The 13,776-nt window shown below is 43.0% G+C and overlaps 1 protein-coding gene across 1 annotated transcript in view; it reads right to left on the bottom strand.

Annotated features, from left to right (window-relative positions):
• fmn2a (formin 2a) overlaps positions 1 to 12,437 on the bottom strand; it is a 48,176-nt gene extending 35,739 nt beyond the window's left edge. Inside the window, exons 1-2 of the mRNA XM_077239286.1 lie at positions 10,286 to 12,437; positions 7,575 to 7,747 (exon numbers count right to left, since the gene is read on the bottom strand). Of these exons, the coding sequence (XP_077095401.1) occupies positions 7,575 to 7,747; positions 10,286 to 12,353 (2,241 nt within the window). The 5' untranslated portion in view covers positions 12,354 to 12,437. The remainder of the gene's footprint in view (positions 1 to 7,574; positions 7,748 to 10,285) is intronic.
• Between the last annotated feature and the right edge of the window lie 1,339 nt (positions 12,438 to 13,776).

Here is a 13,776-nt window from a genome sequence, read left to right on the forward strand (position 1 = left end):
ACATTGTTTTCCCTTGCCACTGTTCTATAGGGTCGGTAGTCTTACAAAGATATCAATAGCAGGATTAGTTTTAATATTATGTAACCATTATCGACATTAAATATTCGTTCAAAATCACCGTGCATTAATGCTGCATATTTATACCTGAGAATGCTTTGTAGCGTTTCCGCAACGCATGCCTAAGGGAACGTCTGCCAATCCCACTAACTGCGTTAAACGTAGCCTATAATTTATATTCTTTAAAATTACTTTTCAAATTCCAAAGCTTGTAGAAGGTTCCTATTGGCAATGCTGATCTGGTAGCCTTGAGTAAATTAACTTATCTAATAAAATGAATCATAAAACTCATCAGTTGAGCCTATGTTTACTTTCTTCACTGACACAGACGAAAATGAAAAGACTATCAGTCAAAGTTCAGCTTTGTGTGGTTGAATATCTCCAATTCTTTTTAGATATGAGATAGCGAGAAGAAGGATAGTCTTTAGTGTAAGAAACTTTTCCGAAACGTCCTCGATGGGCTCGAAAGGAGCTAGGGAGAGACCTTCTAAGACGATGGCCAGATCCCAAGCTATTTTGTTCAGCTAGGTGTGGTTTGTTTGGGAGTGCAGCATGCCCTGTCAGCTCTCGAGGGAGTCGATTGTGAGCATTGCGATCGGTCTTCGAGGAGAACGGTATGCTGCGAGCTCCCCGAGGCTCGGGTCCCGCTTCTGTTGAGGCAGAGCGGCGGCGCTTGTCTATCTCAGCTTTCTCCGGCGGGATCCAGTGCCTCTCACCCGGCTCTGGAAGCACGCGCTGCGGTGGTTACTTCTGCCCGGGTGGAGGCACATGATGATGTTGATTTGAGATTATCAGTTCTGAGGAGCTGGATGTCGAAAGCTTTGCATCAGTAGAAACTAGTTTGTCACATTATACTCCAAATGAAGAAGGTTTGATGGATGTGTTATCTCGGGCTGTTGAAAGCTCAGTATCGAGTGGCCAGCTGATAGACAGCAGTCTAGAAATAAAAGCAAACTAGATGATAGATTTCTGTCTGCATCACCTCAACCTTCTCGCCGGTGCTTACCGTTCTTCCCAGACCTTCATGCTGAGGTTTCAAAGACCTGGGTTAGACCGGTTTCAAGTAGAATTTACACAAATCAGTCCAATGCTTATGGTAACATTTTTGGTGCTAAATCTGCTGGTTATGTGAAGATGCCGAAGGCAGAGGAGACGCTCACGAGCTATCTCTCTCCTGCTTCATCATCTTCACTTAAAGCACCGGCTCTTCCATCTAGACCACTAAAAAATACCTCTGTGCTGGTGGGGAAGGCTTACTCAGCGGCTGGGCAAGTGGCTGCATGTCTGCATACGATGGCTATTATGCAGGCTTATCAGGCCTACCTGCTGAAAGATGCGTGTGAGGGGGGAGAAATTTCTGCAGATATTATTAGCGAACTCAGGCAGACTGCTGATCTCACTCTTCGTGCCACCAGAGAGACCGCAAAATCTATCGGTCGGTCTATGGCAGCCATGGTGGCCACAGAAAGGCACTTATGGTTGAGTCAGACCTCTATGAAAGAAAAAGACAAGACTCTCCTTTTAAATGCTCCCGTTTCGCCTGCGGGCCTCTTCGGTGACACTCTTCACTCTGTCACGGAGAGGTTCCAGGAAGAGAAAAAACAGGCGGCTGCCTTTCATAAGTTTATTCCTCGAAAAGTACGTGTCACTGGGGCTGCTGAACGAGGGCAGTCCCAGCCGCCGAGTTCGTCTTCCAAAAGAGCACAGCAGAAGCAGAGTGTCGCGTCTCGTGCCCCCCCGCAGAGAGACTGGAGGGACGAGGCGGAGCGCTCTCCGGCGCGGCCTTCTCGGGGCAGGACTGATCTGAGGACAGTCATTGTCGCCAGGAAGGCCGCGTCGAAAAAATCCTGATGGGCTGAACGTCAGGACTCTGAGGGTGGTCCCCATCGGGAAAGACTTGAGTTCACCGCACAAAAATTGCAAAAAATGCCCTTTCTTTCTCAATGCCCTCAGGGGTCTGTTCTACTAACCCTGCCTATGCAGGGTGTAGAGAGACTCGGCGAGCGATTTCCCGAGGGACGCTCGCCCCCTCTGAGGAGGGTTGTGGAGTGCTCAGACCAGCTGTTTCCTGCCAGTATGTTACAGGGCGCTGTGTCTGTCACTCGGGATGTTCATCCAGAGGCAAGCCTCGAGAGGCTGGTTTCCTTAGTAGAGTTCCTGGCGGAATGGGAAATGCTTCCCAATGTTTCTCAGTGGGTCCTGAATATTATCAAGAACGGGTACGCTATTCAGTTCAGAACACGCCCACCTCGGTTCAGAGGGGTTCTGCCTACTGTGGTGGGCCCGAGCAGGGTCTGGTACTAGAACAGGAGGTAAAAACTCTGCTGCAGAAAGAAGCTATAGAACGTGTTCCTCCAGCCAGCAGGGAGTTATGATATTACAGCCGGTACTTCATCGTTCCGAAAAAAGATGGAGGGCTGCGTCCCATTCTAGATCTGCGTCTCTTAAATCGCACTGTTGGGAAGTTCAAATTCAAAATGCTCACTCTCAAGCAGATCGTGTCACAAATCAGATCCGAGAACTGGTTTGTCACAATAGATCTAAAGGACGCTTACTTCCATGTGTCTATCCTCCCTCAACACAGGAAGTTCCTGAGGTTCGCTTTCGGGGGTGAAGCGTACCAATATCGGGTTCTTCCTTTTGGCCTGGCACTGTCAACCCGCACGTTCACGAAGTGTATGGATGCAGCTATAGCTCCACTCAGGCTGCAGGGCATCCGTATTCTGAACTATATAAACGATTGGTTAATTCTAGCTCAATCGGAACAGCAGGCGGTTCGGCAACGAGATGTTGTTCTTGCTCACATCAAGAGATTGGGGTTGAGGCTCAACGCCAAGAAGAGTGTTCTTTCTCCATTACAGAGAACCACTTTTCTCGGTGTAGTATGGGATTCGACGACGATGCAGGCACGATTGTCACCTGCTCGTGTTGCTTCGATTCTTGCCGCAGTAGATCAGGTCAAGCTAGGCCACTCATCCACTGTAAAACAGTTCCAAAGACTGTTAGGTCTCATGGCAGCTGCGTCCAACGTGATACCTTTTGGCCTCCTGCACATGAGGCCGTTACAGTGGTGGCTCAGAACCAGGGGATTCTCCCCGAGGGGAAATCCGCTTCGCATGATCATGAGTTCGCGACGGTGTCATTGCGCCCTGGTTATGTGGAAAGATCCTCGGTTTCTGTCCCAAGGACCTGTGTTGGGAGCTCCTTGTCGTCGCATTATGCTAACGACAGATGCCTCTCTCACGGGGTGGGGAGCGATCACGAGTGGTCGCCCAGCTCAGGGTCTGTGGGAGGACCATCATGGCACATAAATTGTCTAGAGATGTTGGCAGTGTTTCAGGCACTGAAACATTTCCTCCCAGACCTAAGGGGCCACCATGTTCTTTACTTATCAGGGGGCAGGCATCCTGTCGAGGCAGGGGCCGAGGCCCGGGGAATGGAGTCTTCACCCCGAGGTGGTGGAGCTCCTATGGGAACTTTTCGGTCGTGCCGAGGTAGACCTATTTGCTTCCCGAGAGACATCACACTGTCCACTGTGGTTCTCTCTCAGCCTGCCAGTCCCACTGGGGTTGGACGCGATGGTACATCTGTGGCCGAGGTCATGTTTGTACGCTTTTCCCCCGATCGCTCTGCTCCCGGGAGTTCTGGAGAGGGTTCGCCGGGACGGGCTCAGTCTTCTGCTAATAGCCCCGTTCTGGCCGGCCCGAGTATGGTTTGGACTAGATCTACTCTCTCAGGTGAGTGGGTCGATTGTTCACCCCCGCCAAGAACTATGGATGCTTGGGCTTGGTCTCGGAGGGGGCCCAGCTCATAGATTCTGGTCTCTCAACTGAGGTCGTTGAGACCATCCTCCAATCCAGAGCTCTCCGACACGAGGAAGTTATATGCCGCTAGGTGGAAACTCCACTGGTGTGGAGAGCGCCAGCAGGACCCAGTTAACTGCCCGGTTGGTACAGTGCTGGATTTCCTGCAGGACCGTCTCTCCACAGGGTTATCCCACTCCACACTGAAGGTGTATGTGGCGGCCTTAGCTGCTTACCACAGCCCTTCGAGCGGAGGTTCTCTCGGGAGACACCCACTTATAACTCGCTTCCTTCGTGGTGCCTTGAGGCTGAGGCCTGCAGTTCGCAAGAGGGTACCAGCTTGGGATCTGGCCATCGTCTTAGAAGGTCTCTCCCTAGCTCCTTTCGAGCCCATCGAGGACGTTTCGGAAAAGTTTCTTACACTAAAGACTATCCTTCTTCTCGCTATCTCATATCTAAAAAGAATTGGAGATATTCAAGCACTTTCGGAGGCTCCCTCGTGCCTGGAATTTGCTCCTGGTATGGTTAAGGCCTTTCTCTGTCCGAGACCAGGTTATGTTCCTAAGGTGCCAACTACTTTTGTTAGACCTATAGTTCTGCAGGCTTTCTGTCCTCCGCCTTTTCTGACGTCAGACCAGAAGAAACTTAATTTGCTGTGCCCCGTTAGGGCTTTAGATGGTTATGTCCACAGAGCTGCCCTGTGGAGGAGATCGGAACAACTGTTTGTCTGTTTTGGGTCACCTAAGAAAGGGTGTCCTGCATCTAAGCAAAGGATGAGCAAGTGGGTGGTTGAGGCCATCTCGCTTGCTTACGGTTCGGCCCATCAGCCTTCACCTTTGGCTGTAAGGGCTCATTCCACCAGGAGTATGGCTGCCTCTACAGCTCATCTTTCAGGAGCTTCTCTTTAGGACGTTTGTGATGCGGCAGGCTGGTCCTCACCGCACACTTTCGTTAGATTTTATTCCCTTGATCTTAGCTCCACTCCCGGGGCTCAGGTTCTCTCGTCGGTTTGTGTCTCCTAATGACACACGACGGGGATTTGGTCGTATGGGGATGTGGGTATTGCGTTCCCACTGCGATTTCACGCAGCGGTAGTCCCTGAAGGGGAACGTCCCGGGTAACGTATGTAACCCTAATTCCCCGAAGGGACGGACGCTGCGTGTCCTGCCATACTCCCGGCATCCCCTTGGGTCGCTTGCTTCAGTAATATTAGAAGCTGGCAGGTTGTGTATTCAGGGGATATGTATAGCTTCCTGGTCAATGACGTCACTTGCTGTGACGCTCCATCTCTCCATTGACTGATTTCATTCATGCTTCATGCGCGTTACGCTGGGGGCGTTCCCGCTGCGATTTCACGCAGTGTCTGTCCCTTCGGGAAACTAGGGTTACATACGTAACCCGGGACGTTTTGTGTTCCACAGAAGAAATAAAGGCATATGAATTTGGAACAGCATGCGAATAGTGGACATATTTTCAGTTTTTGAGTGTCTGTACAGTATCTCACCACATTGGAAAGGCGTACAACAGGCCAGAACGAAACAGAACAGAAAATATTGAAATGGGTTCCATTACATGGAAAGGGAGAATTTAAAACATGACGACTCCCGATTGGACAAGGTTCAAGAGAAACACTTGTCTGAACAGATTCAGAGAAATAACATTGCCCTAGGATAAGTATAACACAATAAAAACTGGTGATTAAATTAATTACCAGAGGAGTGTGTTTAAGTGTTTAAGAGTCCTTGAAATGATACTTTGGAACAGAAATATATTTTTACTTAATTCAAATTTAGCGAATGATGCATAATGAGAATTGAATGTTTCATTAGTAGATGATTATTAATACAGAATCTCCTCATTTACATTCTCATTTACACAATAAAATGAAAAGGTCTAATTTCCACTGTCCTTAAGAAACATAAAGGTTTATTTGGCTGCCAGCCTGAGTAGGCTGAATAGCTTGAGTCAAACACCGAAGCATAAGATATTGTTTTTGCTCAAAAACCTACTGTAACTAAAGAGATTCCACTGCATTTAGATAGGTGAAAGCAAAATATTGAGGAATATAGGTATAAAAATACACAAATAGGCAGCTGGATAGATGATAAATGGATAATGAATATGTTTGCTATATAGAGAGATGAATAAAAAGATGGAGCAGCAACAGAGGGCATGTGACCCATCTTATGTAACCTGGTCAGATGGCTTATGCATGCAGATGTGTTCATACTGCTAAAGCGGGTTAGGAGGTGTGTATACTGTATGTGTGTGGTGAAATAGAAAGGGGGAAGTGCAAGTCGCAGAAGCGGTGTTAAATGTTAATCTGTTCAGACACAAATCTGCTTTGACTGGCGAAGCAAAAGAGTAAAGAGAGAGATTCGTTCTATTCAGGTCACATGGGGTGGCCGAGCAAAGAAACATGACAACATTGCTTCAATGTTCTAGTATATTACTCTCACATACAGTACTGTATTACAACATTCAACTGAGAATCTCAACATGCCTTGTGTAACGTAGCAGGATAAAAGAAAAAAAAATCACACTATTTTCTCATGCATAAGATAATATATACATGATGTGCCTCTCTTTCTCTGTCTCAAACAATGGCACAAAGTTACCCTGCTCTTCTCACATCTGTTCAGGCAGAATCAACTCTGTGGGTTGTTCAACGAAGTGGTATAAGATGTGTGAAATCTGGCACATTTTTAGTAACACTCATCAACAGCTTTTCTGCTTCTTGCTAATGCAATTCAGTACTGAGCTCAGACAAAACCTGTGCTGAACGACGTATGGATTCAGTTTTGAACATTGTGTTAATATATATTTAGTCAAATTCATCATTAAAATCAGGAAGGGTACAAGGGTAGCTCACCCAAAAAGTAAAATTGTGTCATAACTTACTCACCCAACATGTATGAATTTCTTTCTTCTGCTGAACACAAAAGAAGATATTTTACAGAATATTGGTAACCAGACAGTTGACAGAAGCCATTGACTTCCATAGTATTTTTTTCCCCCTACTATTGAAGTCAATGGCTACTGGTCAACTGGTTACCAGCATTCTTCAAATATATATATTTGTTTAGTTCAACAGAAGAAAGAAACTCATACAGGTTTGGAACTACATAAGGGTGAGTAAATAATGACAGAATTTTCATTTTTGGGTAAACTGTCCCTTTCATTTAAATACGGCATAATCTAAATGTTCTCATTTATTTTTTAAATCTAAACTTAAACCAATGTAACATAATTTTTTTTTATAATAGGTCAACATAAACAAGTGGACAACACATTGGCCTGAAAAGACATCTGGTACACTGTAAAAAAAAAAAGGTGTTTTGGAATAAATTATACATTAAATATCACTTCAAGTGGGTCAAATGGACCAGTGTGAATTCATATCAGTCCATGCCTCACTTGCACTACTGGCAGCAAGAAAAATGCACAAGACACTCCACCACTTTCTACACATGCATTTAAGTCACTTCAGCACTTGAAAACTGCATTTAAATGTGGTTTATGTTTCATAATAGAAATATTGAGGGATGTATGTATAGAGATCCCACGACTGATGTCATTGCAAGCAAAGAATGGCAGAATACATCTCAGATGCTTTAAGAAAAAACAATAATAAGGATGCTTTTGTGAAATTTGCATGATAAAATGTGGAAGAGTGTCCTTATAAAGCAAGAGACAAGAATTGGATGGTCATACATTGAAATTGGGCTTATCTGTGACATAATTTCCTGTCGGCAGTTCCCTGATGCAGTCACTGAAGGGCTGTAGAAACCCCATAGCCAGAATACGGGAACAGAATCTCTCAGCGTCCTGTGTGTCATCTTCAGAACAACCCCACTGTACCAAACACCTCTCCAACAGAGAACGACCTGTGTGAAATAGAGGAGATTCATATTGAAAGTAATATAGAAGGTGAAAATACTGCATCTACAAGTTCTTGAGTTTTTTTCTTATCAAGTTCATTTCTTCTGTTATAGACTGCTCATTGAATAAAAAATAAAAAAATCCCTCTGTCCCTGACTAGAGGTGTCTGACGCTTTGAGTCAGACAAACAAATAAAGCAGAAATTGTGCCATTTTATTTGGTGAACTGAAGCATGTGTGTGTGCATGTTCCTAAAAGGAATATTTCTCCACCCCAAGCACAGAACTACACTACCTCTCTCTAATATATCAGATGGACACAAATTCAATAGTTCATCCTGGAGTCGCATATCACACACTGTTAGAGAGGCTGATTTTGTGCAACTTCAATAAGCAGCAAAAAAAAAAAGAAGGAAAGAAAGAAAAAAAAATTGTGTGTTTGGGGGTTCATATATTATAAAATCATCATGTATCGTCTATTGAGCAAATTTGTGGATGAACTAAATTCGGATGTCTCAGATTTGTGTTAGTTGACCTATAAACATTGAAAAAAATAGGCTTAAAAGTTAGCAGCCTGATAATGCTTTAAAATAATAATTAACTTAAATTTGATCAATCAAATTAAGGTTAAAAACTTCAAGTTTTATTTGAGGCAATCAGCAGCAAGTGTTGAGTGCACTATAAAACATCATGCAAAACTATCGTTGTAAAAATAAATATATGAGTCTGTTTAAACATGAATTTATGTATAGCATTTAATGAATATGACAACATTTTAATGAGAATAAAAATGTTCAAATCAGTTTATGAAACATTATATTTACTCTTGTAAACAGCAGATTCAGCATAATATTCAGATTGTGCACAATTGTGCTTTTGAGTTTTAAAGACATGTAGCCTTTGGCTCAATTAGCATTTGATGCTTCAATTTCTTCAAGGCTTTGTAAACACATTCAGATATGGATGCTAGCTTTGTATCTAGACAGGAAGTGAACAAGCAAAAAATGAAAAATGCCCCCTTTGAAGTGTTCATTTTTTAGAAATCTTTTTCTGTTCCTTTGTATCTGATCTGTCCTGGTGTAACCTTCATGAATGGTTTGTAGTGAGCAGTCTCTATGCCCTAAAACACTTAAAAACAGTGTGTGTGTGCTTTCGTACAAGTGTGTATTTAAGTAACTTCCTGTGGCACTCTGACTCAATGAGGCAGAAGCCAGAGCTTTCCTAGCCAGCAGCTAATGTGTGTCTGTGTGTGTTTCTGTGGGATTGTGTGTGTGTGTAGCATACATATTTGAGAGCCATGTTTTATGTTTTTTGACAGCTCACTGAGCATTGAGGGGAATGAACCAGAATAAAGTACAGAAAAAGAAAACGAGATTTATATCATGCCCAGGCAACTAACTGTTATATTGTCTTCTCCTATGACATGGGATTATACACATTAATAGTTCAGAGAATCGCTGATTTGAAAACACAAATCGTGAGCTTAGAATTAAACAGTTCTATCTCCGTTTAGGGTAGTTCTGAGATATTGAGCATCAAAGTTTTTACATCCCTGCTGTTTTGTGAGATGGAACCTTTCTAATTTATTAATAACTAGCAAAATTTTTTTTTCTTTTTACAAAAATAACACCACACAGGCATTAATAAACACCTAATGGATAAGATTATGTCAAAAACTCAATTTTGACCAAAAGTGGAGATAGAACCCTATAATTCTAAGCTCACGAAATGTCTGTGACAACATTTTTACCTCGAATGTGTTGTGAAAATATATTCCAACATCATCTTTCACAACATTCCTGTCAAACAAACATAGTACAAATCCTTTCTCTAACCCTATCAACCCTGACCCAAATCCTACACCTAAAATCAGAGGATAATTATAATGTTCATATGAATTCAAGACCCAAACCCAGCCCTAAACCTAACCATAAAATCGGACTGGTTGATATGAATGCTGTTCCAGGACCAATTGATCAAGGAACATGGATCTCACTTGAAAAAAATCACAATTTAAACAGCATCTGGCCTGAAACACACTACATTTAAACACTGTGCATTAAATGTATTGTAATATACAATACATGTATGTGAAACACTGAACAGATTTTAAAACACTAGGGAACTTTGTAAATGGTTATGGAGAAGAACTGCATCATGCACTATGACTGAGGATCATACCCTACCTAGCTTTTAAGTCATTCTGTACACAACAAACTTATACAGAAACATTCTCCTGATTTCTAGGAGATGTGTACTAATGAATGTTTGAAAGTCAGCTTAAAATATCAAGCATGTTTGATGTCCTCAAGATAAAATCAGAGTCTAAAGCTAAAATATAAGGAGTCTGTGCCTATCATACAATATGTAATTGTCTGTGAAAACAGTCGACTCTGTTAGAGTTGACCATTTTTACAAACAGTTGTGTAGTGTATGATGGGCAGCTTTGGGGCAAATTCTGGGCAAGTTTCATGTAATGTATTCTACAATTAAAATCAGGTCTCTTTGAACTTTGAGTGTGAACTCATAACACAGACTGACTCACCTGAAAACACATCTGGAAAGGCGGAGGGTGTGTACCTCAAACTGACGGTCTGGAGGCCACTCTCAATAAGCTCTGATTGAACATGTATGGATTCACACCATTCATCATGGCAACCCACCGGACCGGCAATGCTACAGGACCGCTGTCTCCGTGCTCTCCAGCTCCCTGCTCTGGATGACCCTTGACCTGAGCCTAACTCTAAGACAACCCTGCGAGGACACATAGGGCTAGGGGAAGGAGATATTATGGGTGAAGTGAGCTGTCTGGTGGTTGTTTTAACGTAAGAAGTGTGTATCGTGGGATAAGGTTTAACCCCAAGGTTTGCACTGGAAGTTCTACGTGGTCGTGACCCTGAGCCTAAAAAGTTTTCGGATGCCCACTGTGTGATAGCCGCGGCACCGCTTTTCCTTCTTTGTTGGTTGGAACACCCTCGCTCTACACCACCATCACCCTCTACGTTCAGCTCTACACTACTAATGCTCTTCTGTGGTATGAAAATGACCCGGCTGATTTTGGATGTTGAGCTGGTCTGATTATTTGCATTGAGACCAACTTCTAGGCTTTGGGTCAGGCTATTGCTACCATAATGGCACTCTTCAAGAGGAGATGATAAAGATGAACACTCCAAGATCTCATCAGCGCTTTCGTAGGAGGTGGATGTTTCTGTAGTATTCTGAATGCTGTTGTTACTGGTTGATCTGGTAACAGCTAAGATATCCTGGACACTACTTGTCGCAGTAAAGGTTTCCTGAATGCTATAGTCATTGGCCAAATTGGTCAAGTGTACAGCTTTATTTGCAATATCAGTCACTTCGCCACCTTGCTCAACCTTTAACGTCGTAATCACTCCTCCTACTTTATCCCTACTGCATTTAAAAGCTTGTTCTTTACTGTCAGAAGCAGATACTCCTCCTACCTTCTCTGGTTCACCCATACAAGCAAAGCTACTACTAGTAAGACACGGAGTGACCTGGCCTTCGGACCCTACTTGTCCTTCCCTGACCGCATCGCTACAGTTTTGCCCCTCAGCAACTCCCTCTATTTGCTGCTGTTGTCTGATGGTCCTCTGAATATCCAACAGCAGATCCTGAGACTCAGTGGCTGAGTGGTAGCTATAGAGGTCTGTATCTGACCCCGATCCCTCAGTCTCTCTCTTAACATCATCTTCAGTCATGTCCAGGCTCGACTGCCTGCTTTCTGATACGAGTTGCTTATTGTCTGGAGTGAGACCCTCCAGCTCATCAACTGATATTCCTCCATTGCTGCTGTCATTGGCATCCACGCTCTTAATCCTAATCCCACCATCCAGTACATCCTCTTTGGACAACACTTTCCGGGATAGGCCCTTGCGGATACGGATGTTGGAAAATACAAAACTTTTCGAGCCCTCCGATTTGGATTTCTTCTTGCCAGACTCGCTCGGTAATTTACTTTTCTTAATCTTCTTGAGATGCTCATGGTCTCGGTCCTCAGTGCTTGCCCAATTCCCAGCACCTTCCACTCCAGTTGTGATGGTAGGCTTCTTTTGCTTGGCCTCCTGGTTTCCCATGTTCCTCAGAAGGCGAACACCTTTAGCAATCAGGCCATGCTGGGAATGTGTGTGCTCAGACTGACTTTCTCGTTCTCTCTGCTGCTCCCTCTTCTCTCCTATATCCCTCTCCACGCTCCCTTGCACTTTCTCCCCCTCCTTTCCTAATCCCTCTCTCTCTCTCTTCACCGCCGAGAGCAGCTGCCGTGATGATGCTGGCTGTGACGCTGTAGCTGAGGACTGTCTGAGAGACAGCTCCCCCTGCCTCCCAATCTCTTTAACATCTATTTGCTCCGCCGGGCTGCTGGAGGAGCGGACCAACTGAGCATGTCCAGTGTGGTGCTGTGAGGTTGGGGACAGCTGCTGCTTTTGATGCGATTCTGATTGTTGTTGTTGGCGTAATAACTGTTGCTGTTGTCTTCTGATAAGATTTGTCAGGCTGCTCTTCCTCCGTTCTTTCACTCTCTCTCTGAAGGGAGAGGAGTGGAAACTCTCTCGCAGGACAGGTAGCTGCATCTCTATCGTCTGAATGTTTTGCATCTTGTTTCTTGCTATATAGACCTGGGAGGAGGAAACAAATAGATTAAAATTATTTGCAAAACAAAGTAGAAAAAAAAGACCGTTTCTATTGTAAAGAGCAGAATTTAGGACATTTTTTACTTTTAAATGTAGCATGTTATATTATTCTATATCACCTTAAAAAGTATATATACAACATAGTTACTTTTTATGGAAAGTTAGAAGTTTGTGTTTGTTTTGCATTAGAAAAGCAAATTAAAGGATTACTTCACTTTAAAATAAAAATTCTGTCATCAAGTTTCTTCTGCTGAACATGAAGGAAGATATTTTGAAGAATATCGGTAAACAAACAGTTGATGTATCCTTATTAGCTTCCATAGTATTTTTTTTCCTACTATGGAAGTCAATGTCATTAACTGTCTGGTTACCGACATTCTTCAAAATATCTTCCTTTGTGTTCAGCAGAAGAAAGAAATTCATACAGGTTTGAAACAACTTGAGGGTGAGTAATGATGACAGAATTTTCCCTTTTTGAAGTCAACTATTTCTTTAAGTAAAGTGTCAATTGTTACTTCGAAAAAAGCACAAAGTACTGATTATAAAACACACAGTAACTCCTAATATACTGGTAAAAAAAAAAAATTTAATCTCAAAACCTCATTCATTAATTTCACTTATGTAACAATAATAAACAAAAAAATAAATTACGATTTTTTTTTGTATAGTCCACATAAATCTGCACACTGAATGTCTGAAAATAGGACCGGAATTTCATGTGTGTGTGTGTGTGAGTGCGCCAGAGCAGCGTCATGTGAGCTTACAAACTGATCTCATAAACTGATGTACGGCTGTGGCCAGCAGGCCTGAAATCAGTGTTGTCCTCCAGCCTTGTAGTATCAGACACTTTTCTGTCAGCTCTCAACAGATTTATATAATAATCATTTTAATCCAGAACATAGCTTGTATCTGTGCCTGGAGAAAATGACATTTTCATATAAAAAAAGTTACTGAACAAAATTTCAGAGATCATAGTGAAGTAGGACAACTTTACTATATATACACACACACACACACACACACACACACACACACACACACACACACACACACACACACACACACAATATCTATATACAATCTTCTCTAAAATATATACACAATCTTCACTAAAAATGGAACCTTTTCATCAATAAGGAAGGCGTGGACCTATAGATAAGCCTTATTACATACTGATACATCTCTCTCAGATTAATTCCTCACATCAGTCAGTGTACGAGCTCAGTTTTACTACTGTACGATTAGTCTAGAAATTCACTGCTATTCCGAATTCATCTAACCCGACATCAAGAACGAACCGTAAACCTGTTGCTGTGAATTAATCTAACAAGACAGAAAAGCATAAAAAAGAGAAGTATCGAAAGAAAATGCATACTTGCCTCGATGG

The sequence above is a fragment of the Siphateles boraxobius genome, unplaced genomic scaffold, assembly GCF_051911475.1.
Source record: "Siphateles boraxobius isolate OS27281-9 unplaced genomic scaffold, OSU_SipBor_1 22, whole genome shotgun sequence".
NCBI classification, from domain to species: Eukaryota; Metazoa; Chordata; class Actinopteri; order Cypriniformes; family Leuciscidae; genus Siphateles; species Siphateles boraxobius.